This window comes from Bombus vosnesenskii, unplaced genomic scaffold (genome assembly GCF_011952255.1).
Source record: "Bombus vosnesenskii isolate JDL3184/JDL3185 unplaced genomic scaffold, Bvos_JDL3184-5_v1.1 scf7180000013379, whole genome shotgun sequence".
NCBI classification, from domain to species: Eukaryota; Metazoa; Arthropoda; class Insecta; order Hymenoptera; family Apidae; genus Bombus; species Bombus vosnesenskii.
The window spans coordinates 648,899-673,158 of NW_022883009.1; the positions used below are offsets into that span (position 1 = coordinate 648,899).

The following is a 24,260-nucleotide window of genomic DNA, read 5'->3' on the forward strand; positions in this document are numbered from 1 at the left end:
AGAGGCCGCGCAGCATAGCTTCGGCTAGCGTGTGCCTTGACGCGGAAAGCCGGTTAGTCGGTCTCAATCCTGTGTGTCGCTCGCATATACCGAAACGTTCCACTCCGCTTCGAAAGTCTATCCGTGCCTTTTCCGAACTTTCGCCAAATTTTCCTTCGACTCGATCGGTGAAACTTTGTACTAAGGAAACTTCTCTTCCACTAGAGAAGAAACCAGCGCCGTTGGTTTTGTTTGTCGTTAGTTGATCAATTTGTCTAACTAGTCGCGAACAAATCGTTTCTTCCTGTGAATTTTTCTGCGATCCAAAGTGCACGTGGATAGGATTTATAGCGATTATCTTGGAATTTGCGCATCAGAGGGTATGTTGATTTTCTTTCTACGCTAGTCCTAGAATAGCGCAAGCGCCTGTACAACAACGTATTAAGTGATTCGATTTGGTTTTGTAAACAGTCACCACGTGTGAACAACGCAGCTTGCGTATAAATAATTCCTTCTGAACTAGATCGGCATTTTTCTTTCAAGTTTCTTTTCGCTGCTATTACAATCGATTCTTGTCGCGCAGCTTATTGTCCGTATGTAAGTTAAACATTGTTTTCCATATACGTATGGGAGATATATTGCGTGTGTATGAAATTAATTGAATGTACTTATGACAAATATCGATTGTCAAATATCATTTGAATGATAGATAATTTTCATTCTAGTATAATATTAGATACAAGTGTAGAAAATAAATACGACGCAAGTGTAACGTAACTCTGGATTATGTTATCTTTCACGCTTTCAAGAACGTCCTATATGTCTTATATATGATACATGTACGTACATTCCATTAAATATGCGTAATTTAAAATTAATAATAAGTCGGTATCCATTTTCGAAAGTTTATTTCAAAGTATTATTACATTGTGCGAAATTCGATCTCAGCCTTCTATTTGACATCGTTCAACAATAGGTGTTTCGAACAATTACACGGACAAGTTACATCTCATGGAGTTTGAAAGAGCAGCTGTTTTCTGGGAACAAGCAAGCCGTAATTGTGAAACATATATATCAAAGTCAGTAACCAGATATTGTGTGAGTTAGATCTCACACCTTTTCACAATAGCTTTACGATAAGTAGATTATGTATACGCAATTATTTTTCCAAACTCAAAACCTTTTTGTTCATACTATCAGATCTACGTATGTGCAATTGATCTCTAAATGACTATCTTACAAAGCTAATGATTCTAGTAACAATAACTGTAATGATACAATTATATCAAAACATCAACAACAATGATATCAAAACATCTTACAGGAAAGTGTTTTCGGACTATTTGTTGATACACCATGTTAGCCGTATCGCGTCAAATCTAACAGAACCTTATACCAAATGCCTATTTACTTTAATTATTAGCTATTGAATTAATGGAAATATTCAGCAAGATAAAGCAATCTTATTATATACGACGTTCTTGCAAAGGAGATTTTTTACATACTTGTATCTTTCGTACTTTTGCTTTGCTTTGCAAAATAAGCATATCAGAGTATGGAAAGTTTCAACAATAGAAAATTAAGGAAGATGAAATTAATTGCACACGTGAGCTGCAACAATCAAACATCCTACGCGTACTTTTTCCCACCCTGTACGTAATATGCACTAACAATAGCAAGCTTGTTTCCTTTACATCTTCAGAGTTTTTACACTTACGATCCATTAGTATCGAAACGATAATGTTACATAGAATTGAATTCATTTGTATCGAACGCTAAACATCGATTTTGTAGACAGAATCATTCGTTGTCTTTTTTCTTGCTACAATATAATAAATATTGTGTAATATGTTCTATTGAAAGTTAATAGAAAATATGGACAATTCACGCGTGTATTAATCGTTGTGATTGGGCATGAAATAGCTGAATCGCGTGAGTAAATTTGGAGTGACCTAAATTGGCGTGCGAAGATTCCCAAAGAGTAATCAAGTCCCGCAAGAAAAAGCGAATTGAATGTACCGTTAATCCGCCATTAATTTTATTCCAAGTACTGTGTTACATCGTATGCAAATGCAATGTTTCGTGTGACTATTGAGATTTGCGCATCGTGAATCATTTTTTGTTGCAGAGTTCACTAGCTGTTACACACTGTGCAACGTAATATGTACGTTGTACAATGATAAATCGATCGACGTGTTAATTAATCACTGTACAACTCAATCAACGGGGAAAGCAATTCGAAGAATTGTGATTAATCGATATGAGTAGCCTCGTAAAAGTTTTATTTTCTAAATTACGATGATCAAAGTTAGTCGAGTGTAATTGTAAAGAAATCTGAATCACATTTGTTTGTTAAAATAACAGTGGCAATACTTTGTTGGGTAATTTCCAAACAATTCATATCCTTGTAAAGTAACGTTGAACAGCGAAAGCTCGACGAGCCAGTCATGGAGAAGGGATCAAAGAAAGAAGAGACGCAACAAGATACGACGAAAGTAAGAGATTATATCGCGAAGCTACGACGAAGTAGTCGCAATCGAGAATCGTATGACGAGATCGCAGAACTCGAAGCTGAGCTGCGAAGGGCGTACATTACGAAGGAGCTGCAAGCGCAAATCCTAGAAAGGGAGACCGAGCGTTACATCGAGAATGTACGGAAACAACAAGCCGCAGAACTGATGCGATTGGAACAGCAGGCGGTCCTCGAGGATGATCTTCGCCAAAGATCCGAGAGCCTCGAGAAGTCGGAAGATTACAGGAAAGAACTGACTATTCAGATGAAACGGAAAGAAGAAGAGAAGAGTTTGATGATGGAGGAAGCTCGCCACGAGAGAGAAGTCTTAACGGAAATGGATAGAATAAGAGAACAGCACGAAGAACTTAAAACGCTTGAGAGAAAAAACCAACTGGCTGAGACCTTAAGGCGAGAACGTTTAATTTTTCAGGAAATTAGGCAGATTCGCGAGGAAGAGGAGAGGGCAGCTGAGGCGGACAAACTTTACAAGGACGAAAAATATTTAAAGGAAATCGATGAAAGAGTTAAAAGAGTGAGAAACCTTTACGAAGAACAATTAAAAAGAAGGGAACGAACAACGAGTAAGATTGCCAACATACTGATAAATGCAGAAACTAGAAAAAAAGAGAGAGATATTTTGATAGACGAATTGATAGCTGAGGATGTAAAGTATGAGTCGTTGCTGAAAGAGGAAATGGAAAATATTCAAAGAAAGAGGATGAGAGAGGAATTGGCGGTTAATTTGAAAGAACAAATTGTTTTCACAGAACAGTGTAAGTTACGATATGTTGAGCAAGATAGAATGTTCGCAGAAGAAATTATGAGAAAAATTGTAGAGGATGAGAAAACTGCCAGACTGACTGCTGCGGCTAGACGTAGAATGCAGCTACAGTATCGAGAGGATTTGGCTCGATTGATCGAAGCCCGACGTAAGATTCGAGAAGAAGAGATTTTCAATACGCAGGAAACTGCTAAAGAAGAAAAGAGGCGCGAAAAAGCCAATCTAGAACGTATTAAAGAAGATAGAAAACGATTGTTGGAAAAGCACGCGTCGAATGTTGGTGACTTTATTAATAAAAGCGCTCTTTCTGAAGAGGAGCAAAAGATTATCGAACAATTCGCATAATTTCACGAGTTTTTAACTCATAACCTTTAGCTAACTAATCCTTAATTGTCAATTAATTAATAATGATTTACACAAATCGACAATCGTCCATAAGTTAAATGATATTATTGTCAGGAGAACTTAGTTCTACAGTTTGAAAGTTCTTGAATATTTAATAGAAGATAGAACAAATCTAGATCCCGGCACCTGTCGACAGGTGTTGCTAATTATTAAAATGTTTCACTTCCTTTGTGAGAGTTCGCCTGAGAAATCCAGAAAAAGCCAGATGCTTAGTTGCGTCGAATTTAGCACTATATCTGCAAGTATTTGATTCGTGTAAATTATTAAATTAACATTAGAAAATTTAATCTTGCCAAATCTATAAAAATGACGAGCGTGAATTTATTATGCAACAGGATAACAAAGAATGGAGTGTTCTGTTCTTTAAAAGAAAAGACGAAGAGAGCACATAAGTACCTACATATTGTCACAGAAAAAGATCGCGTTATGCGGACTTGAGAAGCGTCGTTTATGAATCTATTAAGTTAAGCTGTTGTAAGATCACTACATATGTTGCTACATAAGCAGGACTTGCTACCTGAAATTCATAGTTGTACGAAATACCGTCAAATAGAGATCTTAAATTCAAGCATCAAGTAGCGACGTAGATTAATATTATGACATCCAGGGCCGCACATAGAATTTTATGTGGTCTGACTGACCCAGATTTCAAATCCTTACTTTCTTAGATTTCTGTCACTTCGCATATCCAGATGCCTTGAAATATCTAGGTAAATTTTGACACCTGACCAACTTTACGATTTTTCTATATCGCGAAGACTACTATAAGTATTGTGCTTAAAAATGACTAGCATACATACATAGAAATAAACGAGGTCATTGTGACATATAATGTTCGGTATATTTTATAATTTTATCTTTTACATCTTATTTAACTAGTTAATTGGGTGTGACATGTATACTCGTCGTATGAAATAAAAAATTGCCATTTATTATAAAAACTCAAAATTTTAGTAAACAGTAATATAAATGACATTTAATGGCATGTTTCCTTTATACTTCCAGTAAACATATTATGTATTTTATAAAAAAGTTTGATTATTTGATTATGCGTATATCGGCTATTCTCAAAACTCTTTTGTGTTTTGTATCAGCTACACCATCAAAAGCAAATCCACTTCGAAGATGTGCCGTCTGCTCAAAAAATGGAATCCGTAAGGAGTCACGTTACTCGTACTCCACTTGCGAAGTTTCACTTTGTGCGGTACCTTGCTTTATAAAATACCATACTGAAATCAACTGAATTTCTTAGATCTTTTTTCTTTAATTTTTCTTGTTTATGAATTTTGTTATTTTCTGGCAATTTTTAAGTTTTTAATAGCAATACCTTTTTCAACGATGAATTGACAACTTTTTATTGAATGAAAATGTAATCCTTCCTCGTTCTGCTTTATTTTTGTCGTAAAATTTATAATAGGAGTATGTGCCCTGCGTTCGACCTGTATACTCGTCATTGCTTGATTTTAACTACGCACTCTGTAAGGGATTTTTAAAACTAAATTCCGCTGTTAACAGATTGCAATTTCGGGACTATGAAATATTACGAATGATTTTTCTGATTCATTTAATTTTATTACTATTAATATTATTATTATCCCTGATAATTATGAAGGGGGGGAGGGGGTGTACGTCTGTTTGAAGCAAACGCACAGAGTTAGTTAAAAGATTTCTGATTTGATTAACGAGATTAACGTCGTTTCGTGTTCGATGCGTAACTAGCGGAATGCAACCGTTTAAGTAACGACAGAAGCCGATTATCAAACGTAGACTGTTACGTTCTCCGTCTTCCGATTAATGCGCCCGATAAATCTTAAACACGACTGCGACTAAATTAAACTAGCTAGAGAACAAGCCGGTTTAAAGGTGATAGCAACGTCAATCGATTGCACAGTTTAGCAACCCAATCGATACCAAACGTGAGCGTGTATTTCCTTGAAATTGGGATTTGACGTTGGAAAACTCGATCAAAGGCTTATCGAAACGAATAGACTTTGAAATTTTGCCAAGCTTAGAAATGTCGAAGGACATTTCTTTTCATGAAATAATATAAATTGAAGAGAGTGTTAAAGAAAAGTAATTCGCAAGTGAGCAGATTTTGTAAGACTTGGAAGGAGAGGAAATAGTTTTCAATTATCCTCCGTACAAAAGGGAAATGAAACACTTTCAATGCTAAATGAAAGAATGATTATTTGATGCTTACTCGTAATGGTACACCGTTATTTCAATTTACTTGCACGTTACGTGTATCTTCGTTTTCTTCTTGCTTGGAGTGGAAGAATCAAGTTTCTTGATCGTTAAAAGCAATGGTAGATATCTCGTTAACGCCTTTTTTTCGCAACGTTAAATTATATAAGCTTACAGACTGCAAATATTCCTTTGTTTATTTAAAACGTTAAAAATATAAGTAGAAACACAAAAAGGTTTCGAACTAAAAATAGATATGTTTAACCAAATAGTGAAATAAGAGATGCGAGGGAAAGAAACAACTTTCATGAAACATATTTCTGGCTTTAGTGCGGTTAGTCTCTACGCACTGGAACGTATAACATCATAATCATTCAGAAGACAAAATTACGCGCAAAACGGTATGATGTAAATTAATTGTTTAAGAAATTTGTTAAAAATATCAAGATATCTATTTCAGATTATTCCAACGAATCTGCACATGGGCATAGAAACCTAACCAGTTCGTAAATATCGCCTTAAACTAGTTTCAAGTCGTGATATTTATATATGCAGAATGTAGAAACATTTAATCCTCTACTTTTCCGTTGAATGAACTTTGTTATGATTTTTAAAAAAATTGTAGTATAATTAATGTTTTCATAAAAAAATGATTATCTTACCACGTCCAATGCTTTCAATGCTTCAACATGTTTCTATTTACATACTCGCCATTGTACATGTGCAAACTATTTTTTCACTTTTTTTGAAATTATTATATAATGTTTTTTTAAACAGTAAATAAAGTAGAAATACGTGCATGAAGCATAGAATGACACGTGCAAGAAATACGTAATGGAGTACTGTTTCCACCTTCTTTGTAACATGTAATTTGTTATGGAAAATAATCCTTTTTTTTTTTTCTTTTATCAATTGACGATCGCGTGACAACCACAAACTCAACACGTTTCTAACAATTGACTGTTTTATGGCCTTGTATCGAGTATACTCCTCGTTGTAACGCTGCTCTTTCTTGTGCTGAGTAACTTCGTTTAGTTCTCCGGAAATAAATTGCCTTGGAAGCAGAATGCAAGAAGCGAGAAGTCAGAAGTGCTTCGTTTTTTCGCACTATGTAACTGTTTCTCTGGCTAAAACGATAGAAAAATCGGGAACGTTTTTCGAATCGTAGGACTCCAATTATCGCTTGTATTCAAGTTGTATATGGAAGAATGAAACGTTTAATCGTAAAATAAATATTGAAAATTTGCAATATTTATTATTAATATTTATCAATATTTATCATCAATATTTTTACACTTGACATTGCGATATACAACATTGTACTGTAACAAGTTATTACGTTGGAACAGAAAATGATTTATGCTATTTTCCGTTTGTACAATAACTTCTTTGACAGTGGCATTTAGAAAAGTGTGTATGTATATGTATACATATGTATGACGACTAGAAAGAAACCATTTGAAGGGTGTCTATGCAACACGTTGTACGACGTGCCGTGTAGCGGAGAACTTAATCCGATAAGCGAAACAAGCAAAAAGACGTTCCGCTTGCTTCTTAAACTTATAATCTTCAATAGTATAAATTTTACGTATTTTGAGATAAGAACGGTTGGAGATATACGCTTCCATATCGAGGCAATTGACTCTGCGTAGACATATATTATTTTCTGCTATACATAAATTCCCGATTTTTAATCTTCCAGTATACAAATTATACCTTAGGCGTCATTACGTTATTTTTTATATATAAAGTGCATAAATATGTAAAATACGTTAAATAATCATCGAAACTAGCGAAAGTAATATTATAAAATTAACGCGGCTACTATTTTTAGTTATTAATTAAAATAATAGAAGAATCACAACGAGATAGACGATTCATAATGATGGAATTTAAAGTATACAAACAAGTGCAAATATTTAAATCTTAGAGAAAACACTTCCATTATGGATTTCTTTTTTACCAATTTTTAAATAAAACTACTAAATAAATTGTTTGTCTTCTCTAATTTGTAAATCCAGTCACATGGCAAACAAGTACAAGTCGATTATTTAATTTGCCAACTTGAATTTATTAAATAAATTATAAAAGAGTTAGAAGAAAGAAACAGGTTCTAAATTACAAACAATTAACAACTTCAGTTTAAACATTGAACTTTCAACCAGGAAACAAGCCAGAACGAAGAAATTAATCGTCAGGTATGCTCGTGGCATGATTTATGAAACGATCACGATTTTTGAGGTCAAGGATTTCTTTTTATTGCTTACATATATCAACACTCCATCTCGGCAAAGGCAGTTAGTATGGCTTAGGTAGTTTTTAGAAATTCGTGGCTCGTCCTCGGTGACTTAAGGATATGTCGTAAATGAGGACTTTCCAAAGAGTAAGTTTGGTTGTAACGGTTCGATGACCGAAGAGTCAGACCTGGAGGAAGTTCCACACCGTTGCCAAACTTCGCCTACCGCTCACTATAGGGACCGTCTTCCTCCCTCTCTGAAAAGGGCTCTAAAAGTACTTGAAAAGGGGACAAACAAAACTCTTTTGATATAATCGGTAATTGCAATTTTTTAAATGTAGAGTAATCAACGTACACTGTTGGCCATAAGTATTTGAACACCTCGACCCTCTTGCACGATTGATTAATACTAATAACGTTACAAATTAGAAGATATAGGTGACTACTATTAATAAATTTTCTCACGCAGCCATAACGGGATAAAACTCGTTGGTATAAATTCATGAGACTTTTTAATTAATCGAATAAATAGTGTTTGTGTCGATATTTAATATTCTTTCGAAGATTTCAACTTTCATGAGAGATAAAATATTTTCATCGACATATGTAAAAGGAAAATGCTTTTATACGAAGAAATTAGTTTTCGTGCCATATAGCGATTCAGGAAGAATTACACTCTGTTCACTCGTGCCTCGTTGTATATCGTGTATCTTGTTATCTATTCAATCGCATGGTGACAAATAATATGGTGACAGGGCTCATCCATCGTAACGTTACAATCTTATTGTGTCCCATTGTGTCGAAGCTACAGAATACCAAGAACTGCTACTATAAGCTACATAGTTATTCGGTCGCTTATTCCGTCCGCTTTTACAGAAGATGGCTTTGTAATACCATAAGCTACTGTTATACATATCGCCGGTTTGATAGCGGAGTGACATGCGAGAATGACACGTAAGATGAGGTTTGCATGATAACGCTCGCCCACGCGTTTCGCAAGTGATATTAAAAAAGTTGCTTGCATTAAAACACGCAGTTTTATGCTGTTCGATATATTTACCCAAACTCTCTGCTAATGGCTATTATTACTAGACTATGAAGGTTTATGTAAATACATATTTTTGAAGAATGAAATCTACATAGCTTATTATGTGATTAGAAGGTTATCAAAATGTGCTCTTTATATTCCATTTTCTACATAATGATAAAGACATACGTGTCATATGTTGTAAACGAACAGATACATACGAATACATAAAGTGAAAGCATTCGGAATGGTAACAGGCGTTTATACTCCATTTGTGATGGAATCAATAGAATCCCAGTGCACACCTGACAACCAGCTGTTCTCGTCACGGTATCGTCATAGCCTTTCCTCGCATATAACTCACGTTCCCCATCATTCTCCGGGACACTGCATCGTGTACCAAGCCATGCATATCCTCGTAAATATTCTACTTCCTAACTTCTATAGAGGTCAAAATAGAACTGACGGTTAAACGGTTGTACACTCTTGAAACTGCAATGTATAACATCTGTAGCACATCATAATAGTACAAAATTTGATCGATGACCTCGTACATTCTGAATATCAAAAAATCTTTGTGAGTGATATTAATTAATCGGGATATAGATATAAATTGTTATATTCTTATTGTGTAAAACTGGCAAAACTTTTTCAGCTACCTAATAATACACGGTATCTATAAACACAATCGTAACGCGAAGTATGATTAATTATTTTTGTTTTACACTGTTTCCTAAACATGAATCGCATTGCACTCACGAAACACTATTTGCATTCATGTACTACATCGTATATCTAATTATGCGACGTCTACCATCTTAGCGATTTATACAGACACTCACACTCTCCTGGCTTCGTCTAGACCTCTCTGGATATATGTGCATTGTTGGTAGTTGTCGCAGTGGGCGAAGGAATGAACTTTCTCGTGCATAACATATGCAGATCAACCGACCATTATGGAAGGTTACTTAATGCATTTACGAATATTACTCATAACGTTTCTTGGTCGATTGTAACGCGTGGGTTTACTCACTGAAACCGCCCTGGCGCCTCTCTGTAAACGCAAACCGACGATCGATTCCAATTGCTTTTAATTGTAAGCGAACTATAGCTCTAGTATTACAGTCTATCATCTATCATCTATCACCGTTTTTTTTTTTCGAATAATGGCTAAAGCAATTCAAACACGCTTTACTACGCTTTACACTCTTAATTAACGATGCTTTGAATCGCGATATATGAGATTATGATAAACTAAACACTTTTATGCATTTATAATATGTAAAAGCAGATGAAATAAATTTCAGTCTAAGCTCTATTTCTCTAATTAATACTCATAAAAATATAAAAATACTAATATTTGTGACTTTTAATATAAAATCGAACCCTACATCGAGGTTCCGTGGTGTAGTGGTTATCACGTCTGCTTTACACGCAGAAGATCGCCGGTTCGATTCCGGTCGGAACCATTCTTTTTTCCTTTTTCATGCGTACGTATTTTGTGTATATGTATATCATGTTCCAAACATACTTTTTGATAATTTTACAAACAGATAATTTTAATTGAAAAAAGAATAAGCGAGTAATGCATACTTTAAAAGTTGCATTAACAGAGATTGTGAAATAAGGAAGAGAAACAAAAATAAAAAATATAAAAATGCTATAAAAATAAAAAATATAAAATAATACAAAAATAAAAAATATAAAAATAACATCAGATTTTATTTTATTATTTCAGATGTCAATGCAGCGAACAAATTAACGTAGGTTGAAATGTTGCTGTTATTGCTGTTGTCGCTATGAACGAGAGCCGGTGCTACATCGATTCGCCCGTGCTCGCTGAACATCAGCTATTCAACCGGAATGGGAAGGCACTCAGGTGTGATTATCATAAACGCAGCCTATACTACCGTATTATATTACGGGTTCGCGTTTAATTGCTCGCGACAAGAAGGGCGTCGACTATATACCGTACATTGATTTATCGTTCATAATTGAAGAGTAGAAATCTGGAACACTTTTCTCATCCCAGTCAAGGGGCAGCCGATTAATTTTTAGTTCATTATTCGTCAATTTTCTTCGCAACTTAGCGTGCTTTCAAATATATTCTTAAATGTGATCTCTACCAGTTTTATCACTGTTAATTGCTGCTTCGAATAAATAATACATTTCGCATATGTAACAACGACAATGAACTTTCATGGGCTGGTTGCTCCATCAGATTATTCAACAAATATGCAATGCTCTGTTAACATGTTTGAAAAAATTCGAGATTACTTCACGTAACATTTTAATCGCTTTTCCGTATAATTGCGCAAACACGAGGTTTGATCTAGCTAGATAAAGATGTTAGATTTCGGTTTAAAAGTTTATACGTTAATAATCGTTAACAATTTTTGAAAAAGCAGGGTCCTATACAACTGAACTAGTTTCTAAGTTTTGTTTAAAATAAGTTCAAAATGGTTATAATTTTTGTAAAATTTCTATAAGTTGTAGGAGCTTTGTTTATTTTATGACTAAAATTGAGAGAATGAAAGGTCTTTCAATCTGTTTCAAACAAAGAATTTTCGAGCAATTAAAGTATCAAAGACAATTAGAATTATATGTATATAAAGAGAAATAAAAATAAAATGTGCCAACATTTTCTAAATTTTAGTATTAATCTTTAACACCGAGATGAAACGTTCAAATGCGTAGAATATAACAAAGATTTATTTAAAACGAGAGATTTGGAATTATTACGCAATTATTACTTCGCGAATATGTCGAAAGGAAGTAGTTAAACACGATGAAACGTCTGAAGGCTAAGCAAACAAATCGTTTATATCGTAATTGGATAAATTATCTCCTAACATGCAATTACGACACGTCCAATTGAACAGGGAGAAAAGCAGCAATCGTTTTAATCGTTATATATACACAGCGCATTAAACAGCTTTGATTTCAGGGGATCGAAAAAAAGTGTGTTACTTTATACAACCGACTGTGGTGACGGAAAAGAAGATCTGGGACTCAAGCTTCAGCAACGATCAGTTTCTCTGGTAAGTTTAGTAACGTCTGTAAACTAATTACTATTATGTCTTCTTTACGAACAGGTAAGAAACAAGATGGGAATATGAAATTAATCTGACAAGGTTTTATTCTAACTATCTCGCAATTTTAGATCGACAATAATAGAAACACGAAAGAGACATTCGATTAACTCGTCGGATAGAAATATCCAGAAATAAATTGTTCCTCATGGGTAGTTGCCAGCTAATCCTAGATTAGGAATTGGCGTATCTAGTATCTCTCGTATGTCGCCTTCCGGGTCTACGAGGCTGGTAGAAGCTTCCATCCCTGGCAATGATTATATGTTTCTCGACTCATGATACTCCTTCTTCCCGAGCACACCCACGATCTTCGATGATTAACGAACGCGAAGACGACCCGTGGCGAACTAAGGCTGCTTTTAATTGCTTCAATTAACTACGTTGAAGCAGCACGATCCGCCAGTAGGAAGTATCGTAGTGCACTATCCCGACGTCACAAAGCACTGGCCTTCGCCAGTTATAACTTGACATTCTTTGTTCGTCGATACCTCGGGGGATATGTAAGATACTGTGACCATCGATAACGCTTTCTGTTCTATCTGCTGCATTTATGATTCGAAGAGTCGTCAAATACATAACCCATTTGCATTATATCGAATGACAAATCAATTGTGCTTTGAGGGAGACGCAATTATGATAAGATACAGCTATATTGCCAGAGAATCAACTATGGCTCATTTCATATCAACGGTTTAGATAAATCATCGAGAATAAACCAGGTTTTAGAAGTTTCATGGAAGCGAAAGATGAATTAATGCAACGATTGAATTAATTTCACAGAAGCTTGGCTTTTATTAGTCGCGTGTATGGAAAGATTACATCGATGTGCGCGATATCGGTAATCGGTAATTATTGTCTATTACTGACGATTATCCGAAATATCTGAAACATTATTCGCTTATATAATTTCCAATATAAACAAATACACATATATAAGATTGATAATATGTATCAAGACGGAGCTAATTTCCATAAGTAGACCTACTAGGAGCATCCCAAACAATGTAAATTCAACCTAACCCCAACTCATTTCTAATAATAGAATGAAAAATGTCCCATTAATGCGATGGATCTCGTTTGTACGTTGGTCATCGTATTGAGATGGATCGCCGAGTCGAACGGATTTCGTAATAAAGCTTCACAATCGGTCTGGGCTTGAACGCTTTAAGAGGGTCGATGTACCCGCGCATTATACGATCATCATGCGTACATATACATATGTGAAGTGTCTCCCTCACACGCCTGATACGCGTATAGTCGTGAGAATCCTTGAGCAAGTCAAGAAATCGTAATTCTCACGAGCCCTACAATCGGGCCTTTCGCGTAATTTCTCGGCTTGGGTTGCAGTCACACGCCATTTGCCTGAAGCAACTAGAACAGCAGACACGCATCTTTCTAAAGTTGTATTTAGAACCGCTTCGTTCCTCTTCTCGACATTGAATACGCATTAACCACGCTTTCATAACTTTCTATTGTACAACGTTTATTCAAGCCGACATAACTTACGTAGTGCACATGTATATTGACGTTATAAATACAATAAGTGAAGTTTTCAAAATGATTAACAGAAAATCGCCACTTTTTACTTTGCAGTTCCCATAGGCAGTAATTAACATGATTTGTAACAATTTATACGAGGGGAGCATAATCAATTAAAAATATTGTATAAATATGTTATAGAGTTTTAGCAATAATAATTTGTGAACTTCCGAAGGATATTGTATTTTATTTTTTTTCATAATCGTACAAGGGGAAGTTTTTTGGGAAGACATTATCGAAAAAATAATTATTTTATTACGATCGTAATTATCGTACGCACGCGATTATTCTCAGTGTTGAGATCTCATCACCTGTAAAAAATCTTCCAAGCATCACGAGTATTATCTTACTGCGAAGACTCACGAAGGACGTTGATCGTAACAGGAAAACCACGACCCTAGCGTGTAACGTGAAATATGTGGTCAAGAAATGATTCCACAAAACTGACATTTGGTTTTTTACATCTCTGAATATTTGCAAACGAAGTGCAATCTATACGTGTGATAAAGTTTACGACCCACATACATATTTAAAAGTCCCATTTTATCTAAACTCTAAATACATAAACTGAAGAAATCTGAATTCGTATTGCTGATATAAATCTAACTTTTTTCATTTCAGACTGCTCTACATACAGGAAGTGGAACGCAGCAGCAATATCTGGAACCAAGAATGGCGCAATTAGAAACCTTGGAAGCAAAGGTAATAAAATAAAGAAGATTTATATCGTTTAGTATATAAAGTGAAAATAAACTTTTTAAACTAAAATTACATACATAATACATATTTTATAATTTTGTTAATAATAATACACAGCGAATGCACAAAACAAAAACCTCCAAAGTACGAGGAACAAAATCTTAGGAAGAAATTGCATCTACAATGACCCCATTGCACAATAATTTACCAACTAATAATACATTAGTGAATTTACAAATTACAAGTTATAGATTATAGATTTTTTTTCATAATTTTAAAATTTTACTTACTTCTTTATGTAAAGGAATTTATTAATGCTGTAACTTGTAACTCGTAAAATTTGACTAATAATACTACTTCAATTACGCAGCAGAGTCCATGTTACTTAAAAAATTTTGTTTCGCTATTCTAGAATATGAAATTCTTGCTACGCCCAGGATCATTCTTTTTTACATTTTTTTTTCTTTTTGAAAGACTCGCGCAAAAAGGTAGGTATATGGAAGTCGTTTTTAACCGTAACATCCCGTCGGAAGAAACCGAAGGCGATGTTTCGCGGTTATTGGCGGGTCCGCAATAGCCCCCAGCTTTTTAAGGCTGTCCAACCAGTGATTTATATGCAGATGCATGGACCAAACTGTGTTTCGTTCAGGGCCCTTCACTCGAGTTTCGGACTGAGGGACCGTGCGCGCGCGGGTGCCATTAAAACTGCCCCGAGTCAGCACACAGATACCCAATAGCGCAGCATCCTCAAAAATTCTTTTTTTTAATTCCACTTATGTCGATAAAATCGTAGGGTTTTGTTCCATTATTAAATTCTTCTATCTTTATCTTTCGTGCGTATAATAATTTAACAGAAAATTAAGAAAGAGACAGAGCAGTGAAAAGATAATTTTCTTAAAACTTCTAAAATACATTTTAGTAAAACGTACACGTTACTTTTGATTAAATTTATATTTTTTGTTTTCCTACGATATAGGAATATAGAAATAAATATGTTACATACTACAACTGCCTCCTTAATTTTGATTCACTAAGATATATCTGTTAGAAGGAAAAATCATGTATCCATCCGTCATCATACACGAAACAACTGTGATCTTTTATCTCACCCTTCGGCGTTAGCAAGCATATTTTCTTAACTTTCTTAAGACGCGATTAATGTACGTTGTCAGATTCGTTGACTTCTTCGAGCATGCTACAAAAATCCATTCCGATGTTTACGCCCGAACAGACCAGCGCGAAGTCATGTTTTGCCATCTCAGAGGAAAAAAGCAAAAGCAAAAGAAAGAATGGACGAAAGAGTAAAAGAAAGAGAAAACAGAAGGAGCGTGCTGTGCACAGGGGGCTCGATATGAATAATGAAGAAGAACGTCGACTTGAAAAGGTTGCATCGACGTCGATAGGATATCTTCTTACCACGAGCCAAAAACGTTTTTCAGATACGTAATGATCTTTGTCGATGGAAAGAAGATTTTCGCATTGCTTCGTAACAATTTTTAGAACTTTCTATACAAAGCTCAAAGTTTGCGACGAATATTCTTTCGTAAAAGAAATCAATGACTCGAGGACAGTGAAGTAAATGTTTTTATGTCATTTATAAATCCATAAATAACAATGAAAGTTCTTAAAGTTGGTAATGGTAACAATAAAATTCTAAAAAGTAATACATATACCAAGTCTTTATACTTTACTGCTAAATTTGTAGCTCGCTACAGATTAAAGATTATTATAAAAATACAAAATGACGAGCAACATTTATTTTCACGAGAATGACAGAAAATAAACTAAAACACCATTTCATTGTTTCAATTTACCGCTAAATATAGTTTATTTGTAAATGTACTAATCTACTGGTCAAAGGTAGGCTTTAGTACGTCCTTGGGTTGAAAGACTCAGACAGATCTAGTCAGCCAGATTGCAGATCCTGGAGTCAGTGCCCTTTACTGTCTGAACAGCAATGCGCCAAGCAAGATTTCGTCTTCTTAAAACGTTGAAAACACTGCCTTTCACAAATTTCGCGCTCGAATAACTGTTTTCAGAGATAATAATTTAACTTTATTGGAAACAATGGAAGTAGCAGCAAGCGCAAGAAAACTGTACAATATTTTGATCAATGTAGAAATAGACACATATAATATTTATCGTTATAACAGATACGTGATGATCTCTGCAAATAAATTTTATTCCATCTATTAAATTTTATCTCTATGTTGTCATTTGCTATAATTAAAAGAATATTCAGTATTATATATGATATATATAATGGAAAAATCCTGCACTGTGCAAAACTGGAATTATACGAAGTGATTCGTATGATTTCAGAATTATGTCAGGAATTTTATTGTTTGCGATATATTTCAGGGAATTTGTTGATACTATCAGAACACATGGAAAAGATAAAGTAAACGCGAACACGCGCGCTATTCTTTGGGCGCAACTATTGTATCGTACAGTTGCAGAAGAGGGTGGCAGGATTATCTCGGAAATGCGGATCTTCCCCATGCAAATTCCGCAATAAATTTCCGCTTCCTCCGTGCACACCGCTATCATCCTCCTGCAATGTAACGTGTACAGCGCGCTTCCACACGGGAAAAAAATTCACGGAATGTTCGTACTGAGATCACCGTCCATCCGTTCCCACTTTTACTTCTCAACGGGGGAGAAGAAAGTGTTAGATTTGATACAACTCCTCGCTGCGTGTCTCTATTACCTCATTATTTCAAAAATGTTATGTGGCACTATTTTGTTACGTTATGAGTCACCGCGTAGTATACTTTCTCTCTCAGTTAAAACGTCTCATCTATCGTTTTGAACTTTGGAAAAAGTTTCGTGCCATTATTGCTTTTCTTTATCCAATTGAAAATATTTAGTTCTTATTTCCTAACTTTATCCGTATAACTTTGTTTAAAAAGGTGAAAAACACACGGAATTTTAGATATTTCAACATATCTTGTAAAATCAAGAAATGGTAGATAAGGACATATTCGCGATATATAAGATCATATATAAGATTCAGTAATTCATAGAGTCAGATATAAAAGGAAAGAAATAGTACATACGTACAAGTTCGTTAATTTATTTCATCGCTATCGACTGTTTGACACTATGGCATCATTGGAATATCATGTTTATGGAAAGCAAGTACTTCACGGCTTGCACCCAAAGCCTTGAACTCGGATTGCCTTTTGTTTTCTACCACATACAATACAACGTGCGTAGTTGCTTTGTTTGATTCTGTCAACCTTCACCAAAGACTAAAAAAAAACGAACCAATTGCAAAACGATAATAATAATATTTTCGTATCCTTACGCAGATTCAGGCATTATTTGAATAAAATATTTAAAATAATTGATTATTTATTAAAATAATATTGTAACACTGCGCACGTTAAAACTTTAAAACAAAAGGAATTCCTAAAGTATAATTCTCTAAGATAGGAATACTGGACATAAAAGTAGAAGTTTCGTAACAGTAGTTTTATGTATAATCAGCCGTCTACAGTTCCCTTTCCAAGAAAATAATTTCCGGTCTTGAAATAATACCATTCTTAGAAACGGTGTAACACTACGAATCAGAATAATAGCATTCTAGTTATCAAAACTGTTTGTACTTAATAATCTTATTTCCTCTAACTTTTTTAAAAGTTTGTAACTATAAATCGCATTTATGATTTTTTAAAATCGAACAAATGTACAGATACGAACACTAGACGGTACGTTTACTATTATACTTTTCACTACGTTAGAATTGTTTTACGTTTTTCTTCTTAAGGCATTGACGTATAATCTTCCGACTTAAAACGAAATAGGATCGCATGGAAAGTTTTATCCTATAACCGTGAATCTTTATGCCGTAAATCTTAGTTGGAGATAATCTCATGAGCGGACGGCGAGTAGCCGGCGCGAAAAAGGCCCAAGCGAACGAAGAACGTGCGAAGCGAAAGGTGACGGTTAGAAACCGTTTATCTTACCTGTGGATGAAAATAAATGCGCCAAGACTTAACAGAGTCTAAATTAACTTATTCAGTAACTTCATTACGCAAACGGAATTCTATAACAATCTTGCGGTGCTGTATATCTAAAAGTAAAAACGACACGAGCTAAATATGACATATTAAGTATCACAATTAATTTAAAAAATTTCAATGCTTTGATAAGAGGTGAAAATACAAGCAGAGCGCAAGGAATGTTTGGCAATGGCTACGGAGGATATCCGGTTAGTTGAATATTTTCTGCAAGCAAATCTAGTTGGTGGTCTCGTGTGGGACACACTGGGCGTGCAAGGTCTCGTATCGCATCCTTCTTTCTGGTTGCTGCGCAGTCAAGGCCGGCATTGACCTTCTCCGTGTTGTATGCCAGCAGGAGAGACCAAGTGCTGCTTTCTCAAGGACCATCGGCGTGCAGTACCGACGTGGAACTCCATTAAGATCGAGACATCCCGTTCCGACTATCGTCGCAAATCATAGATTTACTAGAGCGATAAATTTATATTTACACCGTCGCTGTTTTACACCCCGAGTTTCAACCACGTTCAAATCACATCCTTAGGCTAAAGAAATATTGATTCTACCATATTGTGAGTTTAGCTTCCGACTATTAGAATGAATTATTATTTGGAAGATCGAAAGATTAGACAAGACTCTGTTTCTTTTTGGAAATTTGTAACTGTTTATATGTGCGTGTAAAATACGATATCACGATTGTAATTAAGAATATCTGTTTGTCCTCAGATGGCCAGTATCGAAGTATCTTTGTCAACTACGCCAAGAAGAAAGAAAGGTGGAAGCATTTCCGGTGGAGTAATATCGCCAGCTGGTCATCGAAATAGAGATCATTATAAGGAGCTAGACGCTCTTCGAATTGCATTACGCGACAAGGAAAATATCATTCAAACGTAAGAAACGTTTCACGAATATATAATAGTATAGTACCGAACAAATGTTTTCCAATAATCGCTTCTTGCTGTAGCGTTCTGATTTTTTTATATCATTTGTAAGAAAACGTAAAGTTTCGATCGCTTAGAGCGATCGGCTGGCTTTCGTCACCCTCCGTCCGAAGAAGAGAAAGCAAAGACACTTGAGGGTGCAATAAATTAAGCCCGCCGCGTACTGAATCGTGCGCTGGCAGGCTGCAAGGAATTTGCGACTGCTACGCTTACGATATTCTTTCATCTTTTGTGCAATTGTCAGCTTTTTAAATAAATCTTAACGATTCAGTGACTGTGTTCTCTTCGGCATAAATAAATCTATGGAAAACATCAAATAACATTTCAAATATTTCGGTTTCGTTTCTATGGTTAAGTTTTAATTTGGTTTCACAGACTGAAAGGGCAACTGTGCAACACACTGAGCAACAGATTAGCTTTACGTAATGGTGCTCCACCTCTAACCGAGGCTGACAGAAAAGCAGCCGAAGAACGACTTCAAAGGTTGCGACGCGATGCGGATAATAAGCGGCTAGCGATAAAAAATTTGAAATTAGCGCTCGAACGACTAGATATTACAGAGTAAGTAGAAAACTTGAATGATTCTTGTGTTGTCAATCATCGATTACGCTAAATAAATATATTTATAAGTGTGTCAATTATTGAAAGATTAGATTGAAACAAAATTTATATTGGAATAATAGAGTAAATAAAAATGGGAAATAAATTGTGAAGTGACCGTATTGTATATAGAACCCTATATGGTCTAGTGGCTAGGGCACATGGCTTTCATTTAGAAGGCTTGGGTTCAGTTGCCCGTATAAAAAAAATTTTTTTTCTTTATTTATATATTCTTCTCGTTTATTTTATATGCAATTTGTATATCTTGCGAATAATTATACCGTTTATTATATTTGATTGTAATTATCTAGTAAAAAAATGTAACTTAATTAATCATTTTTATTCCAGTAATATCGATGTTCGAATTCAACAAGCTGAATTAGAATACAGACTTGGACGCGAAGAACTCGAGCTTTTAACTCTTCGCGAAGAAAGCAGAGCTTTACAGGCTGCTTTGGAATTGGCAGAGACCCAGGAGAAACAGAAAAATGATACAATATTTAGGTATCTGTCTTAAAGCAATAAATACTTTAAAAATGACAACTCGATAAAGATAAAGATATTATATCGAATTTGTACGATATATGTTATAACTAGGTAAAATATATTTAATCGTATCTTAAATATTATCATTGACCTTATTACATTAACGAAATTTTAGGCCATAATGATTATGAAATACGATAGAATAAAGTATCTTTGATATTTGATTTATAGTTGTATCTCTGGTTCTACGCAAGTTACGATCCATGCAGTGGAAGTTAGCGCAGATCCAAAAAGTCCCCGTTTTGGTGCTGGACCAAGAGAAGACACACCTGGCTTGTATGTCGATTGGGCAGTTGAAGATTCTGGATTATGCAAGGGAGACAGGTTTCGTACAGTACAATATTCCACATTTTATTCGATAACTATACTATACACTTAAACATAAATGATTACTAAACTGCGGATATCTGTGTTTATGAACACAACTAAACAGGTAGAGTCTAGCTAGAGATTTGTTTCATTTATTAAATATTATGTAACTAGTACCGTATTTTGAATATTTTATATATTTTCGCATATTATACGCAGTCATGGTGAAATTTATAAAAACAATTTAATAAGTAATTCAATAAAAAGTCACAAAGTGACTCATTATCTGTATAACGGTATATTATTGTAAACAGGATTCTTTTCCCTTTATCTTTAGTCCGGATACTGACGACTGGCGGTGAACACGGTCATAAAGTATGTTTTCTACGCTTAGCAATTAGCACGTAAAAGGAAAAACGATTATTTCTTCTCGCTGAATGAAAAGATCGTACAGAATAGATCATTTGATTTCATTTATAGTCTTCATGACAGAACACCTGTCGTTCGTAATAAATTGTAACATTTCTCCAAGAGAAAGCAAGCAAAACTGGGGTAATAAAATTACGATTTGTGATCAAAGAACAATGAGGAAGAAGATAGACAACGAAGAAAGTAAATAAAAAGTAAGGAATAGGAAGAAAGGTGAAGATTATTAAAAAAGGAAGCACATCAATACATATAAATATAACACATAACACCAACTGCTCACACTATGTAACCCAGCTATCATTGTCGAACAATAGTGCAATCTTGGCATTTGGTTCCCAACAGGTCACTGTAGCGTGAAGCAGCACCGGAAGTTCGCCGAGTGCCCTCGCTAATTGCACCTGCGGCTTCACATGACCCTATCCTTTATCCTCCTTCCCATTTTCATGTAGATTTTTTAGCAGCGTTTGTTACAACTCACACCGCTGTATTTTACATTCAGCCTTTTATACTTATTTAAATGTATAGTAGAAAATAGTATAAATGATCAAAATTGTTTTAAGTTTAATACCTTTCATGAATGATTCGCTTTGCTTTATTTTGTTCTTGATTAGAATTATATAATTATATAGGAATTATATAAATTCTCAAAGAGAATAAATTAGTCTTTTCGCCAAGTCTCAGTAGAATAAGTCAGCCCTTGCTTCGAAAACTGAAAAATTTCACCTAATTAAGCGTAATCACGCTCATGAAACTCGTACTTATCGGTCAACATTGTCTACAGAATCTTGGAAGTGAATGGAAAACTTGTGGTGGGAGCAGGCAGAAGCGATTTAGCAAGGCTGTTGGCCGTTGCACCCGATGCAGCGCAAATCGTGGTCCTTCGAAAAGGCGAATCCCTGGCAGCACTCCGCACTCTTCGATCTGATAACCTTAGGCTGACTCACAGGATCGGATATCTCGAGGAACAAGTCAGGGATCTTCTCGCACCAAGTAGAGCCGAGGTTCCTGCAGACCCTCCACCGACCCGTCAAGAACAAGTTCAGGTATACGAGAGGACGACAAATACATTATTCTTCTTAGTTGAAAGCATTGTACAAAAAGATATAATACATTATTCTATATGTTAGTCCATAGGTCTTTATCATTTCTTCACAACCCTATTATACAGGATGCGGCATTTAAATGAAAACAACTGTACAGTAGTTCACAAACTATTTGAATATTCTTTTAGAACAGTAAAAAATGTTTGTAAATTCAAAAGCACCCAATTTATTTCGACATTTTGCAACAACTAGAATTTAATCTTTATTACTTTTTTTTTAGGTTTTTCAAAAAGGACCACAGGTAACTGCGTTAGTTGCAAATCTTCCTGGCCTTAATGTACGGAATTCGATGGAATTACGGCAGAGTTTACCAACAGTAAGAAGCAGGCACAGTGACCATTCAAAACGTTCGCTAGACGTAAAAATCTCGAACGAATTCGACTCGTCATCGGCTAGCATTTTCAATGGTCATCACAAATCACGAAGTAAACAAAAACATCAAGGATTTCCATTAACCAGGTCAACTGCAAGCTTGGATTGCAAACAAACGCAGATACAATCGCAACTACAACGTAGAAGACCACCGCGCGTTGAATCAGCTTTGGAACATTTATCTAAGAATCGTAAAAATTCATCTCAAGTACAACCGTTAGACTTCGATTCCGAACCAACCTATTATCGATTACAGGTATTTTGTTAAATTTTAAATTATGATTGAAGTAACTAAACGGATGGATAACATTTTCTTTCGCAAACATATTACAATGATTATTTGAAAGAAACGAATGTCTGGTAGACCAGTGATTAGTTATTCGTGAAATTAGAATTATGATTTTCGTAGCTTAGGATTCTTTGTCATTTCAGGAGACTCAGTCGCGAGCGTCAGAAAACTCGGATATATCGGTAGTCTATAGCTCCCAAGAATCGAAATCTCGCCCAGCACCACCGAAAAAGCCACTTCGATTGTCTCTACATCGAGCAGCTAGTCTTCAATCCGTAGAAAGTGCACCACCATCTGCACACCATGAAATAGCTAAAAAACCGATGAAAAGAAGTCATAAAGGTGATCCGCCGGAGAAAGGCATTCGGACGGAAACAAATGGAGAAACAAGTAACCAAATGCAAGAATCGCATTCCAATCCACCTCAACCTCCGCCGAGGACACCTTCCAGAGCAGAGTCTTGTCAAAGTGCGTTACGATGGCCTTCCCCTAAGCCACGACCTCATTTAGCACCTGTCACTATGGAAAAATGGTGTTAAACAAAAAAAAATGTAAGGGAAGAAAGAACCATTATGATATGAATGATATTTCAAATATCGACGTACACTGCATATTATACATATTTTTATGTATTATCTGTTCAGTGTAACATGAATATTCGAGTAGTATTAACAACGAATCTTTTAAGATCTCTGTTATTATAGAAAAAAATTGGGGAACTTACGAAGATTTTTATACGATGCATTTGTAAATACAAAATGATATTTTTATGCTTTTTACCTGTACTTTAAGAAGACTGAATTGTTCTGGATTTATTCGTACGCTATTTTTATACGTATTTTTAAATTTTATGTTTAACTATATTGGCTGATAATGTTTCGTTGTATACATTCATTTCATGTACTATGGAATATAAATGTTCAAAGTAATCGATTACGTAAAAAAATTTCGCTTTATAAGTTAAACAAATATTTCGTACAAAGTACGTGAAACGTACATTTATACTCCCTAATTTATAAGTATTAGTTCTAAAAATATGAATCTTTTTTTATTTTTATGTGATTAAGATAGCTTTATATATATATATATGTATATCATTACGTGAACATCAAATCCAATTTTTTTTCATCAATTGCTAGTCGAAGTATATGTAGTATTAATTAAAATATTAAAATAATCATTTTTTTGAAAAAATAAAAATTTTATGTAA

The 24,260-nt window shown here is 34.9% G+C and overlaps 2 protein-coding genes and 1 non-coding gene across 7 annotated transcripts; all 3 read left to right on the forward strand.

Moving 5' to 3' along the window:
- Positions 1-24,175, forward strand: LOC117237560. Of its 5 annotated transcripts, none has more exons than XM_033501644.1 (11): positions 1-359; positions 10,866-11,006; positions 12,075-12,168; positions 14,380-14,460; positions 19,188-19,351; positions 19,778-19,963; positions 20,351-20,506; positions 20,720-20,872; positions 22,068-22,329; positions 22,610-23,017; positions 23,197-24,175. In XM_033501644.1, exons 2-11 carry the CDS (start codon positions 10,927-10,929, stop codon positions 23,587-23,589), a joined length of 1,977 nt encoding a protein of 658 aa, XP_033357535.1. In that variant the 5' UTR covers positions 1-359; positions 10,866-10,926; the 3' UTR covers positions 23,590-24,175. The 5 variants fall into 5 exon arrangements, with proteins under 5 accessions (XP_033357535.1, XP_033357533.1, XP_033357534.1 ...); XM_033501642.1 differs by having other exon boundaries at positions 2-359; positions 23,194-24,175; XM_033501643.1 differs by lacking the exon at positions 1-359 and adding an exon at positions 9,832-10,223 and having other exon boundaries at positions 23,194-24,175.
- Positions 2,427-3,620, forward strand: LOC117237504 (meiosis-specific nuclear structural protein 1-like). Its single transcript, XM_033501529.1, has one exon. The coding sequence runs from the start codon at positions 2,427-2,429 to the stop codon at positions 3,618-3,620; it is 1,194 nt and encodes a 397-aa protein (XP_033357420.1).
- Positions 10,524-10,596, forward strand: Trnav-uac. Its single transcript has one exon. It is a non-coding gene; the product is annotated as a tRNA-Val (tRNA).
- Positions 24,176-24,260: the final 85 nt, after the last annotated feature.

What these genes read in the sequence shown, in the direction of transcription:
- LOC117237504 (XM_033501529.1), top strand. Translation starts at nt 2,427, where the DNA reads ATGGAGAAGGGATCAAAGAAAGAAGAGACGCAACAAGATACGACGAAA.
- LOC117237560 (XM_033501642.1), top strand. Translation starts at nt 10,927, where the DNA reads ATGAACGAGAGCCGGTGCTACATCGATTCGCCCGTGCTCGCTGAACAT. An exon ending in TAGAAACCTTGGAAGCAAAG is followed by an intron (nt 14,461 to 19,187) that starts GTAATAAAATAA and finishes GTTTGTCCTCAG; the next exon opens with ATGGCCAGTATCGAAGTATC. An exon ending in GAACGACTAGATATTACAGA is followed by an intron (nt 19,964 to 20,350) that starts GTAAGTAGAAAA and finishes TTTTTATTCCAG; the next exon opens with TAATATCGATGTTCGAATTC.